Source organism: Nyctereutes procyonoides, unplaced genomic scaffold, assembly GCF_905146905.1.
Source record: "Nyctereutes procyonoides isolate TBG_1078 unplaced genomic scaffold, NYPRO_anot_genome, whole genome shotgun sequence".
In the NCBI taxonomy this organism is placed as follows: domain Eukaryota; kingdom Metazoa; phylum Chordata; class Mammalia; order Carnivora; family Canidae; genus Nyctereutes; species Nyctereutes procyonoides.
Window position 1 is genome coordinate 34,047,975 of NW_026575140.1, and position 22,370 is coordinate 34,070,344.

The 22,370-nt window shown below is 47.3% G+C and overlaps 1 protein-coding gene and 1 pseudogene across 1 annotated transcript; one reads left to right on the forward strand and one right to left on the reverse strand.

The window, feature by feature from the left end:
- LOC129496867 (phosphate carrier protein, mitochondrial-like) overlaps positions 1-4,771 on the reverse strand; it is a 34,843-nt pseudogene extending 30,072 nt beyond the window's left edge.
- Positions 4,772-14,173: 9,402 nt separating this feature from the next.
- Positions 14,174-22,081, forward strand: DMRTB1 (DMRT like family B with proline rich C-terminal 1). The gene is made up of 4 exons (XM_055305233.1): positions 14,174-14,774; positions 16,729-16,934; positions 20,368-20,608; positions 21,909-22,081. The coding sequence occupies exons 1-4, from the start codon at positions 14,174-14,176 to the stop codon at positions 22,079-22,081; spliced, it is 1,221 nt and encodes a 406-aa protein (XP_055161208.1).
- The last annotated feature ends 289 nt before the right edge of the window (positions 22,082-22,370 follow it).

Sequence of the window (22,370 nt, forward strand, 5' to 3'; positions counted from 1 at the left end):
CAGCGGCCGCGTCTGGATGCGCGTCTGGATGCGCACCTTCACGGCCCCGGTGGGCAGCGGCCGCGTCTGGATGCGCACCTTCACGGCCCCCATGGGCAGCGGCCGCGTCTGGATGCGCACCTTCACGGCCCCCATGGGGGCCAGCGCCACGTCGGCGAAGGACTCGGCGCTGGCCGACGCCGCCGGGTACGGGCTGGTCCTCCACGCGTGCGCCGCCTCGGGGCCCAGGAGCTCGGCGGAGCGAGTCTTGAAGCCCTCGTAGAGGCCGAACTTGCACAGGCCCTGCAGGGTCGGGGCCCAGCCTGGGGCCAGGCCGCGCAGCCCGTCGTCGCTGCCGCTGCCCCTGTACCTGCCGGGGTCCACCTGCACGCGGCCCTTGACCAGGTGCAGGCGCACGATGGCCGTGTGCGTCCGCCCGCAGCTCAGCATGCCTCGTGGAGCCGTGCCGTGCTCGTGCTCGCAGCTCTGCTCCTCCGTGGCGGCCCCGCCCAGGGCCTGCCGGGGAGCCGGCCCGCGCTTCTCGCCTGCGGGGCTCGGTAACCCGCGGCGTCGCGCACGAGCGTGCTCGGCCGGACACACACGTCCCTCACCCGAGTTCTTGCCTCTGCAGGGGCCGCAGAGCAGGTGCGCGTGTGGCGTGAGCTTCCCCCGCGCGCCTGACAACCCAAGGGCCAGTGGGAGCGACCCACGCAGCCGGGGTCCGTCGGGCTTCTGCAGAGCGCGACCGGCGCCTGCGCGGGCCCCACCGGTGGCCCTTTGGCGGCCCGAGGCTGGCTCCGGGAGGTCGGGGAGGAGCACCCCCCTTGCCCTTCACCCCCCCAGGACCGCCCCCCGCCCCACCCTTCACCTTTTCGGCCCAATGGACTAATGGGAACGGCAGGAACCCCGTCCTTCCGCCCTCCGCAGCCCACGGGCGGCGGTCCCCAGGTCTCACCTTGAACGGTAGGTAAGGCCTCGCCTGCCCAGGTGGCTTCTGTCCAGCCCAGCTGCCTAATGCTCTACAAAGATGCTAAAGAAATAAATCAACAAGTACAAACAGGAGTAGACACAGGAATAGGCGAACAAATAGATAAGGAGTTGGACCAGGGGGCGGAGAGTCGCCATGCACTGTTGCCTTTCTGGAGTCCTCACCTAATTGTGTCCACTTAGGACAATAGGCATCTCCATGGCAACAGGGTATTCTATGGAGGGAATGTGTAGGAGAACCAGGAACCTGGTGTTGGAGGCCACTCCTGCGGCTCCTAACCTAACATTCTCGTGCTAGAAATGTATGGATGGCATCTCCCCCCAGCACTCACACTCCACTCCTGTGTACCAAGAGTTGAAGTGAGGGCCTAAGAAGCATGGAGGTACTCACTAAATTGGGGGGACAGAGAGTCTGTTGATTATTTTCATTAGGTATTTTTTTCTTGACTACTGAGTCCCTGGCATAATTTTGGAAATCACAAAAGTGAGTCAGAAACCCTCACTTCCCTTAGGGGGACTTCAGTCTCATTGGCCTGGGAAATGAGAACTAAGCGACCCCACGTGTAAATCGGTAGCATTCATTCATTCATTCACCCACTGTGTGCGGGGCAGTGTGCAGGATTAGGAGTTTAAGAAAGAGCTAGACAGGGCAGCCCCGGTGGCGCAGCGGTTTGGCGCCGCCTGCAGCCTGGGGTGTGATCCTGGAGACCCAGGATCGAGTCCCACATCGGGCTCCCTGCGTGGAGCCTGCTTCTCCCTCTGTCTCTGTCTCTGCCCCTCTCTCTCTGTGTCTATGAATAAAAAAATAAAATCTTAAAAAAAAAAAAAAAAAAAAAAAAAAAAAAAAAAAAAAAAGAGCTAGACAAATTCTTGCTTATTTCTAAATAAAGAGATTTAAGAATCAGGATTGTGTGGTAAGTAGTATAATAGGGGTCTGAATAAAATTCTGTATGAAGAATGAATGAGAGTGCAACCTATTCTGCCTCATGAGGTTAATTAAGGAGACTTCCCAGAGGAGATGACAGCGTAGCTAGGTCTGTCACAATGAGTAGGATGAGTAGGAGTCTGTCACAATGAGTAGATGGAGAGGGGAAAAAAAAGTAGATGCAAAGGTAAGTCTAGGTTGGAGGAAACATGAATGCAGGAACTATTGGGGAGAGGTGAGTAATTAAACAAGGGTTGAGTCTGGAAAAATAGAATGGGGTCAAATTAGGGAAAGTCTTAACACCTTGTTCGGCAGTTTGACTTTTATCCTGTAGGGAGGCCAACATCTCTCAGAAGTGTGATCCGTAGACCACTTGCATCAGGACCACCTGTAATGCTTTACTTAAAATCTACAATCACCCCGCCCCCGGCCCTCTAAATGAGAATCCTCAAGGGTAGGAATATGCAATTGTAACAAGCTCCCTTAGGTGGATTCTTCATTAAACTTCATTAAGTTTTGAAAAACACAGTATGTGAATGATGGGAGGTCAAAGATTTTTTTTAAAGGTTCTCTGATCAAGAATTTAATACTTTTATCTGGAAATAGGTGTGTATACAACTCTGCACATTCATCAAGCTCTACACTTAAGATTAGTGAACATTAGACACTTTATGTGTTTTGCCATTTTTTAAAAATTGGTGGTATAAAATTCGAATCACAAACTGAGGATGATGGCCACTGGGAGAGAAGAATTTCTCAATCAAGTCTTTTTGAAGTCCTGTCTTTTTTTTTTTAAGATTTTATTTATTTATTCATGAGAGACACACAGAGAGAGGCACAGACACAGGCAGAGGGAGAAGCAGGCTCCTTGCAGGGAGCTTGATGAGGGATTTGGTCCCCAGACCCGGGATCACGCCCTGAGCCAAAGCCCCGAGCCAAAGGCAGACAGTCAACTGCTGCCCCACCCAGGCATTCCTGAAGTCCCGTCCTTATTGTAGTCTTATACCAGTGTTATATTAATTAAACAAGGCAAATAGACTAAGGTGGTTTTAATTTTAGCAGCCTATGTGAGGAAACCAAAACCTAAGCCTGCAGTTCCATCAGTGTTAAAAAACTGAAGACTAAGGACAGCCAGGCACAAATGGCCAACTAGTCTTTTCCAAGTAAGGCAACCACCTGAGCAACAGCCAATCAAATCATTTCTTTGGTTTGCTTTGTGATCTTCTCTATAAAAGTCTTCCCTAGTTCCTGTCACCAGAGGCATCTAACTACTTCCTATTTGGTTGGTACTGCCCAACTGAAATTGATCTTTGCTCAAATAAACTCTTAAAACTTTTAATATGTCTCAGTGTATCTTATAACATCAGGAATTTAAGTATGAAAGAAAAAATTCTCACCTTGAGTCATAAGAAAACAACAAAATGTTAAGCTATCTCATGCTGAATAAATCAGGGTTCCCAAAGTATGTTCCTGGGAATATCAGTCCACCTGAAAAAGGTCAGTGGTCGCTCAAACACGATTGAAGAGCATTCATACCAGAGCTTTCATTCTCAAGTAAAGCGGTATCAACCCCAATGGGGCAAAAATTAGTTCACTGAGGACAAAAAAACCCTCAATACAATAGTTTGTGTCCCCCTAAAACTCATCCTACTCACCAAAGTCTTATTCCTTAGTAGTTAATTTGGTGGAGGGGCAGGTGGATAGAAAGGGGCAATTAGGGGAATATCTAAAAAGGTTTCTGGAGATGGGAGTGCCAATAATGAATAATAACAGGTTGAGAACACAGCACTAGAGCTTCCTCATGGAGCTTCACAGGGCACCTGAACATATTGCAGAGTGAGACGTTCCACAGTAAAGCACTTTAACTTTCTAACATAGGGTTTCCTAATTTTACTAGATCTCAGAACCCCTTTTTATATGATACTTTTTCACATTTCACAGACATAGTCTTCCATGGAACATATTTTGGGAAATGCTGAACTCTGTCAAAATAGAGCTTAAAGGGGATCCCTGGGTGGCTCAGCAGTTTAACACCTGCCTTTGGCTGAGGGCGCAATCCTGGAGTCCTGGGATCGAGTCCCGTGTCGGGCTCCCAGCATGGAGCCTGCTTCTCCCTCTGCCTGTGTCTCTGCCTCTCTCTTCTCTGTGTCTATCATAAACAAACAAACAAAAAAACAAAAAAATAAATCTTTAAAAAAATAGAGCTTAAAGAAAATAAAGAGTAAGGGAAGCTAGAATAATAATAGCAGTACCATTTACTTAGGCCTCTATTTCCTAAAGGTATAACTTGGATGTTTTCCTAACATGTAGCATGCATGGGTCACTGGTTATGAAAACAGAGGTTAAATCAATTTATCTCATTCATAGGAGATACTTGTTCTGTACCCTTAAAATATTGCTCAAGAAAAAGTACCAGTTGAAGGGAAACAATTTAAGAGTCTTCAGTATGAAAAATTTTCACTTTTCCTAGCTGTGTGACCTGAACAGTTAGCCTCTTTCTGAGCTTCATTTATTTATTTTAAAAATCTGTAATTAGGGTTGATTATAACTACCTTTAGAGTTGTTAAAAGATGAGATAATGTGCACAAAATACCTGGCCCAGCGCCCTGTGCATTAATAAGCATTCCATGAATGTCCTTGTTCTGTTACTCCCCTACCTTTTCTGGCCCTCATTAATCCTCACAGAATTCATGTTTCTGTGATGCCCCAGTCTCTACTCTTTCCCCTCCACTTGAGCAGTTAACTAAATTCCAACTGACTGATGATTTAGGATGGGAAATGAAGAAATCATAACTGGCAGAAATGTGAGCTTCTGTGACAGTCCCCCAGGGTATGTCACAGCATAAAATAAATAGGACGGAGACTGCTCACCTGTGGCATAGCGGCCTGGGCCATAGAGAGGAACAGGACAGACACAACTGAGTAGACTTCCTCCTTTTCCAAACTGCCCCTCCTAGCCTCGTGCTTTATTCAGTTGAATTCTATCTAGGGCAGCCAGCTTCCAGTTTGCCCTCAACTTTCCCATTTGTAACCCTGAAAGTCCAGTGACTCCAGAACCCTCTCAGTCCCAGGCCAATCAGGATGGTTGGTTCTGATACTTTTACAAGTCCCAGCTGTGCCCAGGGCCTCCAGCCACAGCTAGCATACTGCAGATAAGAATTCCTGGCTTGGGAGCCAGACAGACCTGGGTCTAAATCCCGGCCTGTCCCATTTCTAACTACAAATCCTGTAAATGTCATCTAACTTTGCTGAATCTCAGTTTCTTTAAGCTTTATCCTATTCTTTCCTGAATTGGTAATAAACTTCATATTATCATTAAATTAAATGACAATGAGTGCTTGCAAGGACATGGACCCTCAAAGAACGTTAGGTGTTTTCCCCCTTCCTGACCTCCTTATACTTAGGAGTTTCATGATCTCCTGGGGTACCGGATGTCTAAAAATCCCTGAAACAGAGGAGGTGGCCATCAGGCAGTAGGGGGCACCGTTGCCACTATTCCTCCCTTCACTCCTCACACCAAAGCAATAAAGCTTTAGTAAACCACTGATCAAAGATAAACTCTAAACCCACACTTGGTTTTAACTTATCTAAATGTGTCCCACATGCCTGCAATAATGTTCAGGGTGTATCTGGATGATTTTAAATCATGTACATTTAATTTATAATCTTTCTCACTCCAGGAGGTTTATGATGTGCCAGGGGGTCAAATGTTTATTCCTAGAATTATTTAACCCCAATCAACTAATTGTTCTGATGAATTGTATGCCTTTTTTTCTTTTTTGCTTGACCAGACTGGAAACAATGACAGCCATTCAACTAAGATTTACTGTAAAACTTGAACAGACTGGGAATTACGGAGTTTCTTAAACTGTCTCTGAAAATAACTATTTCTGATTTATTTGGCAAGTTGTAGGGGAAAAAGCAACAATCCCCAAACTCATTACACTAAATATGTTCTAACCATGTTTAAAGAAAATGTTGTGGGAAGTAATAATCCCTAGATGTTTAGATGAAAACTATTCATAACAAATCTTCATGCCTTTTTGCTTGTTTAAGGAATTATTTGTGCAAAGCAACATTAGTACTTCTAGAGTAGCAGTTGTTTATCTGGGGTGGGTTCTGAGGGATAAGGGCATATATAAAGTAATTTTCTATAAAATTTCCAAAGTTCTTAACAATTTTAAATGTCCAAAGGACTCCACTTATCCCCACTTACCAAGCAGCATATTCATAACTGATCCATGCCCTCTGATTGGGATCTTAGGAGAATCTAAAGGAATGGTTTAGCCTTGATATATAATGATATCCTTCTTTCTTTTCTAGTTTACAGATTACTAGTAATTTATACCTGACAAGATAAATATGAAAATATTCCTATAAAAATAACATCAATGCAGCTAAAGATTCAAAATGCAAACTAGAGGGGTGGAGTGGCTCGGTGGCTGAGCATCTGCCTTTGGTCCAGGTTGTGATCCCGGGTTCCTGGGATCAAGTCCCCTGTCAGGCTCCCCGCAGGCAGCCTGCTTCTCCCTTTGCCTATGTCTCTGCCTTTCTCTCTTTCTCTCTGTCTCTGTGTGTATGTGTGTGTGTTTCTCATGAATAAATAAAATTAAAAAAAAGCAAACTAGAGTTTTATTAGACTCTTCTGGCTGACATATTCTAATTAATAATTCCAATTCTAAAGCACGAGACAGATACCATTAGAAAGGCCCTAAATAACAAAGAGTAGATTCAAGTTAGTGAAGGCAATCTAATCAACATGAGGAAGGAATGCATCCAAGTGGCTTACAGGACAGTGGTGTAACAGCTTGAATTTGATCTACTGTTAAAAATCTTGCTCCTTGGAAGTAGAAGAAGGCCTACACAGACAAATCTCTCTTTCAGTGCTGTCCAGCAGAAATACAATGTGAGACATATAGGTATTCTGAAATATTCTGGAAGCCACATTTAAAAAGTAAAAGACCATGTTAAAATATGTCATTTAACTCAATATTCACAATATCATTATTTCAATATATAATCTATACAAAATTATCAGTGAGATATTTTACATTCTTTTTTATACTGTCTTTGAAATCTGGTGTGTGTATTTTATATTTTTAGCACATCTTAATTTGGACTGGCCACACTTTAGAGTGCTCAATAGTCACATGGGAGTAAAGCTATGGTTTTGGTCAGCTCAGGTTTAATCTATGCTTGGAGAAGCTTGAAGCCACTCGGAAAAGTTGAGCAACTGAATTAAATCTGTTGGAGGTGGAGATACTATTTCTTTCTCTTCATTCCCCATTCCCTTGCCCTTCTTCCTCTTTGGTACCATATAATGCATGCTAACCATGTGCCAGTCCCAGACACTGGGCTGGGCATTATAATCCTGTAAGAGTCAGAGATCTTAAATGTATAAAGTAAGTGAAATAACTAAATAATAACAATAAGAGCATAATAGTTAAGAGGACAGACTGAGGAGCTATTCAGACATGTTCCTTCTACTTCCTGTTTACCTTGGGGAAGAAATTTCTTAACTTCTCTAATCCTTGGTTTTATTATCTGTCAAATGGACATAACAAAAGTACTTCCCTTAGAGTTGTTCTTCTGTGATTTAAATCAGACTATGCCTATGTTGGGAAGGAAAATTTTTTCTCTACATTTTATTTTTTTAAAGATTTTATTTATTTATTCATCAGAAAGAGAGAGAGACAGAGACACAGGCAGAGGGAGAAGCAGGCTCCAGGCAGGGAGCCCAACGTGGGACTCTATCCCAGGTCTCCCAAGATTACACCCTGGGCTGAAGGCAGCGCTAAACGACTGAGCCACATGGGCTGCCCTTTTCTCTACATTTTAAAGGTTCTTCTGTCTGGTCTAAGAATTAAATTGTCACGAGACAGATCAACAGGAGAAAAAAAAAATTTTGTATGCATGAGAATCCTCAAATACATGAGGGATTTAATAACAGAAAATTTAAATGAGGCACATATGACATCCTGAGCTAAGGAATAAGGTAGAGGTCTGGGCTTCAAAAGGGAGGAGGGCAGTAAGAGCAGATTAGTAATTAGGTGTTTGCCCTGTCGTACAGATCAATCATTCAGATAAAACATTTCTGATAATAATTGTTATTCTGGCAAAACCCCTCAATTTAGATTCTTTTAGGTAGTTTAGGAAGGGTAGAAAGTTTCTCTTAAGCCTTCAGGGTCTTTGAGTGACTTCAGCTCAAGAGCCAACAGTAGCACATTTTGAGGAGCCTTGTTCTGAACCCCTCCACCTGCAAAGCTGTATGCATTCATTATATATTAACAATATTAAATGGGATTAATGTGGATAAATGTACTTTGGAATTTGTAGCACATTATACAAATATTATTACTGCTTGTACTACTGCAGTACAGAGAAGTTAAGTGACTTAGCCAAGGTAACAGAGCTAATGAATAATGATCAAGTTCTCATCCAGTTTGCCTGTCTCTAAAGCAATTATTTCTTGCCATCTGTTTATAGTTACAATATGGGCTAAATTTGTACTGATGCTGTGACTTAAAATGAAAAGGTCTCTTGAAAGATAAATTCCTGATATGTTTGCCATTCTCATAGAAGCAGAATTTAGGGGGAAATTCTGGGTGTTTTGTTTTGTGTAAATAAGAATTTACTGTTTTAAAAAAAACTAGACAAGGAACATACACATAGAGGAAGACTAATATTCTTTTTTTTGGAAGATTAATTTTCTTTGCTCCTTTCTTCTTTTAGACTCTCATTTTATTGGGGAACAGTGCCTTGCATTTATTGACATTAAGTTCATGTATGTTGTGTTAAACCAAATCTGCATTTTACTAAAAGAGAGAGATATTAAGGCTATTTATTCCCAATTAACAACGTATTTATGGGACATGTGCCTCTTATCTTTTAAGACAAAAGTTTTCTTGAAATTTATTGAAATTTGATAGTACTTGTAATAGTTATATGTGAAAATTTCTGTATGTAAAAATATTTTTTCATCAAATTAGGAAGTGAAAACAAAACAAAGGTCAGTGCTATTGGCTCTAATTCAGTGAACTGTACCACTTGGAGTATGCCTCATCTCTGCCCAGGTTGTATACTTTCCGTTTGTTCCACAGAATTGTTTATTCTAGTCTTTATCTACAAAACTTTTCCAACTGCTTTTTGCTTGATTTCATCTCACTCTATTTTTCTGTCACTCTTTTGTCTTCCATCACTGCTACTTTGTGATTCTTAGGAGATTCCTAGGAGAGGTCACACGCATCAGTGAAGAGGGCTGCAGGGTTAGGAGAATCAGGTGGCTAGCATATTGTTAGTCCAGGGCTGTGGCTAGCCTTGGGTGTGTGTTCCATCGGGAACAACCACCCCCCAAAAAAAACCATACTCAACTCCATTTTATCTTTTTTTTTTTTTTTTTTTTTTTTTTTTTTAATTTTTTTTTTTTTTTATTTACGATAGTCATACAGAGAGAGAGAGAGAGAGGCAGAGACACAGGCAGAGGGAGAAGCAGGCTCCATGCACCGGGAGCCCGACGTGGGATTCGATACCGGGTCTCCAGGATCGCGCCCTGGGCCAAAGGCAGGCGCCAAACCGCTGCGCCACCCAGGGATCCCTACTCAACTCCATTTTAATCTTGCAATACCTATATGAGTCTTAGTTACTTACTAGGACTACTTCTATTAGTTCTACTTTCTGAAAGAAAAACCAAGGTCACGGACATGTCTGGATATGTGGATTCCAGTTTGGCCTCTCCTTAGTCTTAGTTACACCCATAATTTCTCCCCAAGGACTCTCTCCATGATCTGGCTACTGTTCAACTTTTATACCTTCTCTCTCTCCTGTCCTGACTTCACTGTACTTTATAGCCACATTACAGGGCTTCAAACATGCTCTAAGATACCCCTCTCCTGCTCCTGTACCTAATTACAGGCCTTCAAACATCCTCTGTCTAAGATACCCCTCTCCTACTCCTGTACCTAATTCCTACTCATCCTTTCAGCCTCAGCAGAAAAACAAGCCCCTAAAAGGAGCTTTTTTTCTAAGTAGGCTCCACACTCAGCGTGGAACCCAAAGCCAGCCTTGAACTCACGACCTGAGATCAAGTCCTGGGCTGAGATCAAGAGTTGGACACTTATTTGACTGAGCCACCCAGGTGCCCTGGGAGCTGCTCGCTCTTTTTCTTTTTTTTCTTTCTTTTTTCTCTCTCTCTCTTAAAATATTTTATTTATTCATGAGAGAGACAGACAGAGGCAGAGACACAGGCAGAGGGAGAAGCTCCCTAGGGGAGCCTGATGCGTGACTCAATCCTAGGACCCCAGCATCATGACCTGAGCCAAAGGCAGACATTCAACCACTGAGCCACCCAGGTGCCCCTGGGAGCTGCTTTCTTGATGCAGGTTAGGCTCCCTTATGTGTTCCTATAGCATCCTGGTTCTCCCTGTACCCTATTCCCTAGCTTTTATCTGGAATTATTTGTTTACTGTCTGATTTGCCAGCTAGAATGTATGCCTAAGGTAAGGATTCTGAATTTTTATTTATAAAGTGTCTCAAACACTTAGCACATAGTTGGCACTCAATAAATATTGGCTGTGGGTGGAGGAGAGCAACTGAGCAGGGCATCTTAGGAAGCTTTCCCAGGTTGCTACTACCTTCACCCCCCTTTGCCCCATCTGTAATGGTATATATAATAAGACAATTTCTATTCACACTAAAGCTTTCTTAGGGAGAGCACTGTATCTGTGTAGAAGAAATATTGAGTTAGCAGAATATGGACTTTGAGGATAGATTTCCTGGTTTTGAATCATGGCTTTGCCACTCAATGGCTGGAAAATCTTGGGCAAATTACTACTCCAGGTCTCAGTTTCTTCATGTGTAAAATGTGTAAAATGGGAGTGAAAAAAACAGCACCTACCTTAGATGACTGTTGTGAGGATTATATGAATCCTCAAAGGACTAAAAAATGACTGCATATAGAAACAGTAAGTGCTAGCTGTTATTATTACTGTTAGTAAACCATCAGGGGTTGGGGGTGAGCTCAAGGAACCAAAGCTGATCACCAAATTCTGCTTGTCAGAGAGTGGTCCTGTTCACTCACCGTGGGCTTTCTGTTTTGTATGCTTGGGGAGAGTTGCTGAAGCCAAGCTAATTTACTGTGCCAATTAGAGATGAGATAATTTTGACACTGGCAGGAGAGGGAGGCAAGAGCCATTTGCACATTTAACAAATATTTACCGAATGTCTATTTTGTGCTAGACATAAAGGAAAATAAGATAGTCACAGCTGTTACAGGGCTCCCAAAAAATCAAGAAAGAGAGAAGCCAGAGAGGCTGGGGGCTGGGGGTGGAGGGAGGGAGTAGACCAGTTTCTTTCCAATAGCACAGCAGGATGCTAAGACAGGATTTTCAAGCATTGGCTATAGGATGTGTCATGTAAATCCTCCCTTTCATCCTCTACAAAATCTTCAATAAAGTTTTCATTGCTCACTGGAGAGAGCTTGAAGAGGGGAAGATAGCAGCTATCTGGGTTATAACTGTTAGGGGAAAGAAGCTATAGGCAAAAAAAAAAGCCCTTTCTTACTCTTGTGTACTCCCAGTAAGGAAGCATTACAGTGCATGCAATATTTAATGATTATAAATGATACCTCCATGCATTGTATAATGCAAGACTCTTTACAATGAATACAAATTAAGCAGTACCAATAGCAATCATATTAACTGAAAAGAAGAGGCATTATTCAAGACAGGAAGCTTGGGACTTGAAGGGAAAAGGAGCCTCGCTTGAAGCTGGGAGTCACATATGACCACCAAGCCGCTCCTTTGTGGTTAATTAGTCAAACTGGTGATTCCTCAGCCACTATGACTCGTTATTTTATAAACCACTGCTTAAGCGGATGCAGACTTTCTTAAACATAAATATCCTAAGGTTTAAGTGTGGAGAAAAAAAAAGGGAGTCTACTATATACTTTGGCTTCCATCTTTTTATGACTTCAGTTTTTCATTTTTACCATTTTTAAAAAATAACAACTTAAATAAACGTATATATTTCTTTAAAAAAGCAGCAGCCTAAGAAGTAATCAGTCATCAAACTAAATAAAACAAAAAACTATCAATTTTCCTGAATTTCCAAGAGTGAAATAAATAAAGCTCTGTTGGAATTTACCTACACAAATTGAGACTTCCCAGGGAAGAGAGAAATAAACTAGTCTTTTTTTCTTTTTTCTTAGATTTGTTTACTCTGTAAACCCTGGGGTTTTTGCATCTTATAATGTGACTACTGATTAAAAAGATATATGGTTGTTTATTAATGTTCTCAAAGCATGATGCAAATTCACATCACCTATGGGTATATTCTGCCCCTAAAGCTATGAAGTAAATGTGGAAGCATTTTGTACTTAACAAGGCCAAAATATGTTAATTCGAATAGTTGGCTTTGAATAGGATTTTCCTTTAAATCATTAATAGGAAAATGAAGAGAGCTTGGGTGGTCAAGCATGAAATGTAAATGAGAGCAGTACTTTTTTGTCTTATCCTCGAATGTTAAAATTTAAATCTGATAATGCAGAATATGACCTTATCATGAAACAATGCAGCTTATGCCCCAGATTTTTTGACAGTAGTATTGAAACTATGATTTTTAAGTACCACTTTCGAATGACAAGTTCAGTGAAAAAAATTAGACATTTTGAATTGGTGGGGTCAGAAAATGAGCATGCCTGTTCTTTTATCTACAGGATCATATTTTTTAAATCAAAAACTAAGACTTAGGGGTGTTAGAGCAAAGCAGAGACAACCTAGATCTCTTTAAATGGATGTAAAATTACCAGTGAAATCCCTGAAGGGCCAAATAATACAGGAAGCATATACTTTTGCCCTCTTATTTAAATGAGGAATATATTTCTTTAAAGCAGAAAAGGGCTTTACAAACCTCTTTTCAGGTCCCGGTTTCTAATCAGCCTCAGAATGGCAACCATTCCCTATTGTCAGGCCGCTGGTGAGAAATGCAAAGGAGCCAGCCACAACCAAGAGCTCCAGAAAATCAAGGTGGACACCAGGCCTCGGCTTCTGCCATTCTGTTAGCAGAAAGAAAATTTCAGAAAAAAGTCAGCTTAAAACACACACATTTTAGCCAGGTTTTAAGTGTAACCACCTTCTTAAATATGTCTGATCCTGTGATTATAAGCTTTTCAATGTAGGTGTTGGTGATTAATTTTCCGATTTTTTGGACCTGGAAGAGAGAGAGAGAAAAAAAAAAAAAGACCTCAGAGTATCATACCTTTCTTTCAAACAAGAATGAATTAATTTAGTAGCATTAGAAAACTATGAAGTTTGTGCCAGTTTTCAGATGTACCAAGATTTGGGCTGCTTTACAGGGAACAACCAAATTCGTGGCAAAGTTAAAAAGGATAAAAGCTCCCGCTAAAATGTCCTGTCTAGGGATCCCTGGGTGGCGCAGCGGCTTGGCACCTGCCTTTGGCCCAGGGCGCGATCCTGGAGACCCGGGATCGAATCCCACGTCGGGCTCCCGGTGCATGGAGCCTGCTTCTCCCTCTGCCTGTGTCTCTGCCTCTCTCTCTCTCTCTCTCTGTGACTATCATAAATAAATAAAAATTTAAAAAAAAAAATGTCCTGTCTAAAGCATGCTTTACCTTGGAAGCCATCAACAACAGCAACGCACCATTTGCCAGAAATGCATTTCTCTATCTTGCTAGTAGGGCACACCCTTGAGCAACCATCACACTGCGCTGAGCTCCGGAGAATATTCTGGAAGCATCACCGTGAGCCGCTGCTTCTCAGCAGGAGAGAGAAACGAAATCCAGCAGAAGCAGAAACTTTTGGAAGCAGAAACATGGTTTGCCCCCTTTAATGCTTTTCTCCTGGAACGGGTGTGTACGGAGAGGAGAGGCCTGTTCCTCAGGGGCTTTAAGTCTGTTGGACCGTTGAATATCACTCCGCCTTTTTTGAAGTCACACAAACCTCTTCTGTCCACGCTGTGGCGGGAACAGAAAGTTCGGAAAATTAAACGGGTAAGACTTGAGATAACCTGGACGACATACATGCACTAGCACTCCCCGAAGACTCTCTTCCACCCAAGCCTTTGCATGCAGTTAACTAAGACACAGAAAGCCTCCAAATCTTGCACTCCAAGAAAAGGAGGGAAAATGCAAGGGTCCTGTGCAGTTCCCGGGACCTACGAGAACCACTTCGTTACAAGTGTATCCAAAGTCCCCGGCGCCAGAGACTTGCGGGGCGCCGCTCGTCCTCCTGCACTCGCTCGGCGGCTCCCGGAGGTGGCGGTTGTGCCATGAAGGCAGACCCCGCCGGGCTGGCCGACAAGATGCTGCGGACCCCGAAGTGCTCGCGGTGCCGGAACCACGGCTTCCTGGTGCCGGTCAAGGGCCACGCGGGCAAGTGCCGCTGGAAGCAGTGCACCTGCGAGAAGTGCTACCTGATCACCGAGCGCCAGAAGATCATGGCCGCGCAGAAGGTGCTCAAGAAGCAGGCCTCGGAGGAGGAGCAGGAGATGGCCCTGGGCGCGCCGGGGCCCGAGCTGGTGGCGGGGGCCGCGGCCGCCGCGCCCCCCGCGCCCCCCGCGCCCCCGGGCCCCAGCCTCCGCCAGCTGCTTCCGGCGGCCGCCTCGGGAGAGCGGGAGGCAGGCCCCGAGGGCCGCGTGGCCGCGGGCTTCCCCGAGAGGCCCCCGCGCGGCCCGAGCCCCGGGCCCAGCGCCTTCCAGCCGGTCCTGGGCGGCCGCGGCCACGCGGGGCTGAGCGCACGAGCTGCCGCGGCCGCGCCGGGTCCGCTGGGGCTCCCGCTCGGGCCCGAGGCCGCCGGCAAGGGCTTCCCCGGCCGCTCGGAGCTGCGCAGGCCGCTGCGGCCCGTGCCCAGCCCGCCGTTCGCCGACTTCGGTAAGATCCCGCCGCGGCGGCCCAGGCCCCCGGGGTGGGTGGCGCGGCCATGGGCCCTCGGGTCGGGGTGGGGGGTGGGGTGGTAAATGCTTTCCAGACGTTCTCTAGAGCCCAGGGTTGGGTGCCATTCTGCGAAAGATTAAAGGCTAGAAAGAAATACGGTTGTTGTGCAGGCTCTTAACACGCAGCTAGCCGCGGGCCTTCCGGCCTTGAGAGAAAGAAAATGGCCCCCAGCGCCTGAGCCGTGGCTCCTCCTCCAGGAAGACGCCCTAGGGAGACGCGCCCCAGTGCACTTGCGCGCTTCTTCCCGCCCTTTTCTTGGGCTGCTGGCGCCTCCTTCAGGACGCCCCCGTGCGCGGGCCTGCTCGACGGGGCTGCGCCTGCGCACTCCTCCCCTCGCCTCCGCGGGAGGCTCCTCCCAGCCATCTTTGCGCGTGCGCACCTTGCCCCCCCCCCCCCCCGCCCCGTGCGTGCTTTCCCGGGGAGTGGGAGCGCGGTCTCTGCGCCCCCCTGGAGAACAGGTGGTCTACTGATACTGCCTTTTTTCCTTCCCTTCCCGCCATATGCATAATTCTTGGTAAATGCATGGTTCTTTATGTCTTGCGGTCTTCACTATTAAAAGTACAATTTCAAGTCACATACAGACTCGAGGCTCCTTTTGGGTGCAGACACGTGGGGTTTTTTTTTTTTTTTTTCTTTTGTTTTTCTCTATGGCGGTGTGGTAGAAAGCACAGGAGGCGAGCTATTCTGTGGAAACCTCTCCCCGCTGTGCTAAGGGGATTGGCCTAGATGCCCTCTGAAGGCCATTTCTGCCTTCTGGGACATTCTAGGAGAACTCAGGTCTCTGGGAAACTAGAGAGGGATGATAGACCCGAAACAGCAATTCTAGAAGATATCTTTCCACAGAGACAGTGCCTTTCTCTGTTCCATCTCAACAGGGACTGAGCACGTAACTGTGCCTGACACTAGTGATGAAGAAGTGACGGGGAAAGTCACATTTGTTGCCTTCAAGGATCTCCTCCTTGTGGGAGGGACAGCACAGATCAAGGAATCCCACAAATCAGTGCGTAGAGCTCGAATGGGTAATGGTTTAGTTGTGGTCTGAAGGAAGAGTGGGAGCTAGGTGTTGCGGACTTTATTTAAGCACAGTGAGGTTGGGGGAAAAGACTTCCAAACTGAGGGAACAGCGGATGCCAAGGCCTTGAGATTGCTGAGAAAGAAGAAGATGCGAGGTTACAGTGTGTAAGGAGGCCAGGGTGGAGGCAGGAACAAGCTCTCATGGGGCTTTAGGGCCAAAGGCTTTTTCTAAGAGCAGTGGGACATGGCTGAAGGCTCTAAAAGCAGGGAGGATCAAAACCATAATGGATGTGGCAGTTCTTTGTAAGTGGATTTGAGTGTTGTACTGCTACCTTTGTACAGGGATACGCTCCTTTCCCTAGTTCTGTGTTTTTATTTTTTGATTTAACTTAATTTTTTTTTTTTTTAAAGGTTTTTTATTTATTTATTTACGATAGTCACAGAGAGAGAGAGAGAGGCAGAGACACAGGCAGAGGGAGAAGCAGGCTCCATGCACCGGGAGCCCAATGTGGGATTCGATCCTGGGCCTCCAGGATCGCGCCCTGGGCCAAAGGCAGGCACCAAACCGCTGCGCCACCCAGGGATCCCATTTTTTTTTTTTTTTTTTTTAAAGGTTTTTTATTTATTTATTTACGATAGTCACAGAGAGAGAGAGAGATGATTTAACTTAATTTTTAAAAAAATTATTTATTTATTTATTCACGAGAGACAGAGAGGCAGAGGGAGAAGCAGGCTCCCTGCAGGGAGCCCAATGTGGGACTGGATCCCAGGACTCCGGGATCACAACCTGAGCCAAAGGCAGACGCTCAACCACTGAGCCACCCAGGTGCCCTATTCTGTGTGTTTTTAACGCTTCCCTCGTTGCTTACCTTTTCAGGGCTCCCTCTGAGCGTCAACTCCGATTGTGTGGTGGGGCCTGAGTACCTGGAGAGAGAGCCTTCCAAGCTGTATCCCAGCTGCTCCAACATGCATTCCTACTGCCCATTCCCACTGGGCTACCAGGATGCATCCCCGACTCCGGGGATCCCCCTCCAGCGGGGCTTCCGGCATGTGTCCTGCAGCCACTTCCATGGAGGAGGCTTGGTAGGTCCCATCCCCCATTCCTTTCCTGGTTTTTCTTTATCCCAGATGCTGCTGCTGTTATTTTGGATCCTCTGTCCCAGTAAGTGAACTGAAGTACCCGTCTGTGCCAGGGCCTGAGCACTGGTAGGACAGGTACAACACTGACCTCGTGCGGTGTGCACCTTTCGGAGTGAACACGTGTAGGCACGTCCATCTGTGTGTCAGCACATTGGCCTGGGCCGTCTGTGCTGTGGTATGTGCTATTCAGAGCTAGGGGTTCAGGTAAGGACTGCAGACACATCTTGGGTACACCTGGGGAACAGCCACATAGTACCACAGCCTGAGTGAGTGACCACCAGCTGGAGCTGGAAGGGTGCTTCATCTTGCTGGGTACCAGAAGGAAAGTATCACTCCTGGAACCACACTGTTGAGGGCAAAGCCAGGAGCACATGTAGGTCCCCTGCCAAAAGATAGGGGTCACTTGAGACTTCTGGGGGGCTTTCAGGAAGAATTTAAGCTTAGTCTCGAAAAATATGGAAGCCTTCTTCCAAACACCTGTCACCTTAAGGAAACATTTGTTGAAAGAATGGACAAGATGTAATCTTTTTATAAGACCAGTGGTCATTTACTAACAGCTGTGTTCTTTAAGCCTGTGTTTTGAATACTGGGTATGTAAGAATCAGGCCGTCCCTGTTGTATGAGGTACAAGTTGGGGTGACCAGGTTTGTGGCCTTGGTTACCAGCTCCTTCCAGACCAGAGTGGCTAAAAGCCCTTTCCCCTTTGACAACCCTGAGGCCTGTCAGGACTGCAGAGGCCTGGGTAATCAGTCCTGATGGAGCCCCATCAGACTGGATCTGTGGGGCAGGTCGGTTCTAATGCAGCTCAAGTTCAGGGAAATGTAAGCCACCATTACCTTTTCTCTCTCCCTCAGGGCTAAAAGCCTAACCCTGGGTATTAGAGTGATATTTCTCTTGGGTGGCAGGTAGAGAAGAGTGAGGACAGAGCATGCTTTTTTGTGAAAAGCGGTTGAGAAGAAAGGAATGCTTGATATTTACATACGGAGAGTCTTAGCTGCAGTGTGTGGAGCCATTGTGAGGGACTTCACACAGGTCAGGCACACCGGGGACAGGGTCCCCACTCCTGCTGCAGCCCCAGCAGCATCTCTTCTGTCTGTTTTAGACATTGTTAAGTTTTCTAGAAGTCCTTTTCCATTGATTCTAAGGAAAAGCTTTGAAACCCACTGGTCTTGATAATTTCCAGGGTGCCTGTGACCCTCCTGTGAGCCATCAGGGTATGCTGTATCACCCCACTAGCATAGAGGAAGACGACTCAGAGAAAGTTAAGTACTTGTTCATGGTCACAGAACCTGGGAGTGAAGGATCAGAGGATCAGCTATGTAATGTGAGGAAACATAGAGGAAGACGACTCAGAGAAAGTTAAGTACTTGTTCATGGTCACAGAACCTGGGAGTGAAGGACTGGTGTTCACATTACATAGCTGATCAGAACAGAGCTGTCACCCCAACTCTGGGGCCCTGGCACTTAACTTCTGCTCTCCAAGGTATCTATGTCATGAGAGGCAGAGCAAACACGGCCCTTGACTCTTACACCACCCCTGCTACACCTGAACTCTGGGGACGCTGGCCACCCCACTGCAACTCCAGGAGAGCACAACGCCTCCAGCCTTCACACAAAGAGAGGGGCCTCTGGCCAAGTAGAGCACGCACCCACCGTCTGCTCACACAGAAGCTTGGATGGAGCCTGGCGTCCAGGGTGGAGCTCTGATTGACAGGCTTGCCAGACGGCCTTTGTTAAGAGTGTGATCTCAGTTGGTTTATCTGGGCCTGAGCTGCCACCACAGGCCCCAGGCAGAAGCTGTGATCCAGGGAGAGACTTGGCTGAGCAGCTTGGAATTAAAGCACTAATAATCCCCCTTCCCACCCCCTTCACGTCTGGATAGAGGATCAGGCATTTATTTCTGAAGCTGTTTCAAACCCAAGAGCCTATGAATTGCTTTCATCCTTGTCCTGCTGTCCCTCCTGACCGGGCTCTGAGATATTCCCCGTGGATGTCCTCAGCATCCTACTCCTGTTCCTACCCCATTTGCTGCTGCTTCACTTCCTCTGTTCTCTTCCCACAAAACAGCACAAGCTTGGAGTTGGACAGACCTGGGATCCAACCCTACTTCCACTATTTCCCAGCCATATGGCCTGGGGAAGTCCTCTGATCTCTGAGGGTCTGATTCAGGTTCTGTCTGAACAGTAGGGGAAAGAGTACCCACCTCACAGGGCTGTGGACAGATTGAATAAGGTGTGATGCATGGGAAGTGCCTGGCAGGGGGTCTGGCACGTACTGGATACTTAAAGGTGGGCTTTCTCCCTTCCTTGTTAGAAAATGCAGACTGCCTCAAGGCTTCAGTGTGCTCATACATGACTCACCAGTGTGGGGTAGTGTGTGGGTACTCCAGTCCCTTGACAAAGAACACTTAAGAGCACGTAAAATACCTTATAGGACACTAGGGTTCTCCAAAACACAGCTTGTAAAGTGCTGCTCTGAAGTATCTGATGCAGAAGGAAATACTAGGACCTACATCTGAAATGTATTACCACTTTTTATTACATTCATGTCTTTCTCTGTTAAGCTGTGAGTGGTGTGGCCATCACTGCAGATGCCCCATTCCAGCCGTAGGGTCCTGTAGGGTGAGCTTATCCCTTGGTTGCCGAGGAAGCAGCAGATGCACAAGCTGCCCACTGGAGCCGTGTTGCTGTGGTCTCCCAGCTGCCCTTGCCTCAGTCACAGCTATGGGAATAAGGCCCTCGACTCTGGTGTCTACATCCTTAGCTGTACCAGGAGAAGGAACCACAGGGGTTGGGATGTGTTGGCACCTTCCCCAGCACAGAGCAGCCACAGGACCCACTTCTGCCTCTCACTGCCCAGCTCTGTGGCCCTCGGCCTGAAGCTTCACCCCACTGACACTCATTGCAGTGAGGATGGTGCTAGAACCTCCCTCCTAGGGTCAGAAGGGCTCAGTGTGACTATGTAGCTGTTGCCCAGGCGTACCTGAGATGCCTGAATTCCTTCTTGCCTTCAATCACTGGGTGGGTATTTGCTGAACACCCTGTTTCATGTGCCCTGTGCCTAGGTATTGGGTCACAGAGGTGAATTCGCCCCTTTGGGAGCCCCCCCATTTATTTTTATTTATTTTTTATTTTTTTATGATAGTCACAGAGAGAGAGAGAGAGAGGCAGAGACACAGGCAGAGAGAGAAGCAGGCTCCATGCACCGGGAGCCCGATGTGGGATTCGATCCTGGGTCTCCAGGATCGCGCCCTGGGCCAAAGGCAGGCGCCAAACCGCTGCGCCACCCAGGGATCCCGGGAGCCCCCCCATTTAGCAGTCTGAGGCCTGTCTGACCAGCCTGTCTGGCTAACCCTCTCCCTCTGGGCGCCATGCAGGTCCCGGAGCCAGTGGGAGACTTCCAGCCAAGCTACTACCCGCTGCCGCCGCCGCCGCCACCTCCACCACCACCGCCGCCACCTCCACCACCACCACCACCACCACCACCACCACCGCAGCCTCAATTTCTCCCACCAGGCTTCTTGTCTGCGCTCCACTTTCTGCCGCCTCTGCCACCGCCGCCACCGCCGGCATCTTTCTCTCTCACCATTCTGTCTGATACAGACAAGGAAACCACTGGTAAGAGGGCCCCAGGCTTTCAGCTTCTGGGGAGCCAGGAGGACTTCCTGGAGGAAGGGGGCCTAATCACAAAGTGGATGTGGAGAGCAGAATTTAAAATGCATTGGGTCTGGGGATGAGCTCTTCAGTTATACCCCTCTCTTTATTCCATATGCAAGCATCCAAGAGGGGCTCCCCAGTCTCAGGTGAGAAAACCAATGGAACCCTGAGAGGTTCTCACATATGTAAATGGGAGATGGCAGCGCTAGGATCTCCACAGAATTCTGTCTGGCTCCGGAGCTCATGCTAATTCCCCCCCCCCCCCTTATCAAGGCCTGTGGGCAGAGATGTGAAGGATGGCATTCCTGTGGTGTGTTCAGGAGACCAGCCGTGCCAGGCTGCTCTGGCTCAGCTGGGGCTATTCTGGAGAGGGAAGCAGCAGATGCTGAGGCTGGGGCAGCAGCTGGACCTGGGTGGGGGCTGCTAGGGATGAGTCCTTGTGGAGAGAAACCGGCCAGGAGCCAGGGACCCTGTCCTTCATTGCTCTGCCACTGGCGCACTGGGTGACCTCAGGCCCTCCCACTCACTCGAGGCCTGTCTCCTCATCTGTAAAATGGGTCCTGTTAACAGGGTTATTGTGGTAGTCAATATTAGAGGTAAAAGTGCTTTAGGTTTTCTTACGAGGGCTCTTGCAGCTTTAAAGGTTCTAGGATTTTTTTTCCCTCCTTTCAGTCCTTCCCTGAGGCTCCCTAGGAAAAGGAAGTGAGGCCTTCTGTACACACGTGCTGGGTGTGAGATGCCTAGATAGGCAGAGATGGTGTGTGGCTTGAAGCATGCTGGCCCCAGAGCCAGACAGTAGCTTTGTGACCCACGGCAAGGTCATTCAGTCCTTGGTGCCTCCCCCTCCCTCACCTTCTGCAGAAGTGGGCTTAACGGCCCCACCTCAGGAGGTGATTCTGAGGACCCATCTGAACCTGCACCCCAGGACGGCATTTGTGTTCATTCTCCCTGTTTTCCTGTCATCCCCTGCTGACCTGACGTTGGGAGGGCAGATCTCATTCCCCAGAAGGGCGCAGAAGTTCAGAGCCTCGGGGTAGCTTGCTCCTGGCCACCCAGCTGGCGACAGGCAGAGCCAGAGTGTGAGCTGGAGTCTGTGTTGGGGGGCTGGGGCTAGGCTGCCAGGGTCCAGACACCTGGCCCATGGAGGGCAAAGGCATTCTCTGCAGGGGCTGGGAACCCTGAGAATGCCTGACCAAAAGTTTGCATCTGAAAGTAGGTAATTCCCCTGTTTGTAAATCCAGCCCCTCTTTGTCCTTCACAGATGGCCAGGATGCAGGGGTACCAGAGGAGCCCGGGGTGCCTGGGGTGCCTGAGGCGGAGGTGGGGGCCCCTGAGGCGGAGGCGGGGGCCCCTGAGGCGGAGGCGGAGGCGCCGGAGGCGGAGGCGCTGCCCAGTGACCCCAGCCAGCTGCCCTCCAAGGAACAGTCCGACTAGGCCCTGGCATGCTTGGGCCAGCGGGGTGGGGGTTGCGGGTGTTGCAGCAATGATGTTCTTATTGGGTTTGGGGATGTGTAGGGAGGAAGGGTAGTAGTAGACATAAAATGGCAGTTTAATTTCCATTTCAAGACAGGAGGGAGGAAGGTGATTTCTAAGGTTCTCTCTATCCGGAGACGTGGGATTGACCAAGAACATGGAGGTTGGTTAGCAGGGGAGGGCCAGGGCTTTGAGGATTGGGGGGCTGGTGGAAGCTCACATTTAGGAATGAATTTAACTGAGTCTGGGT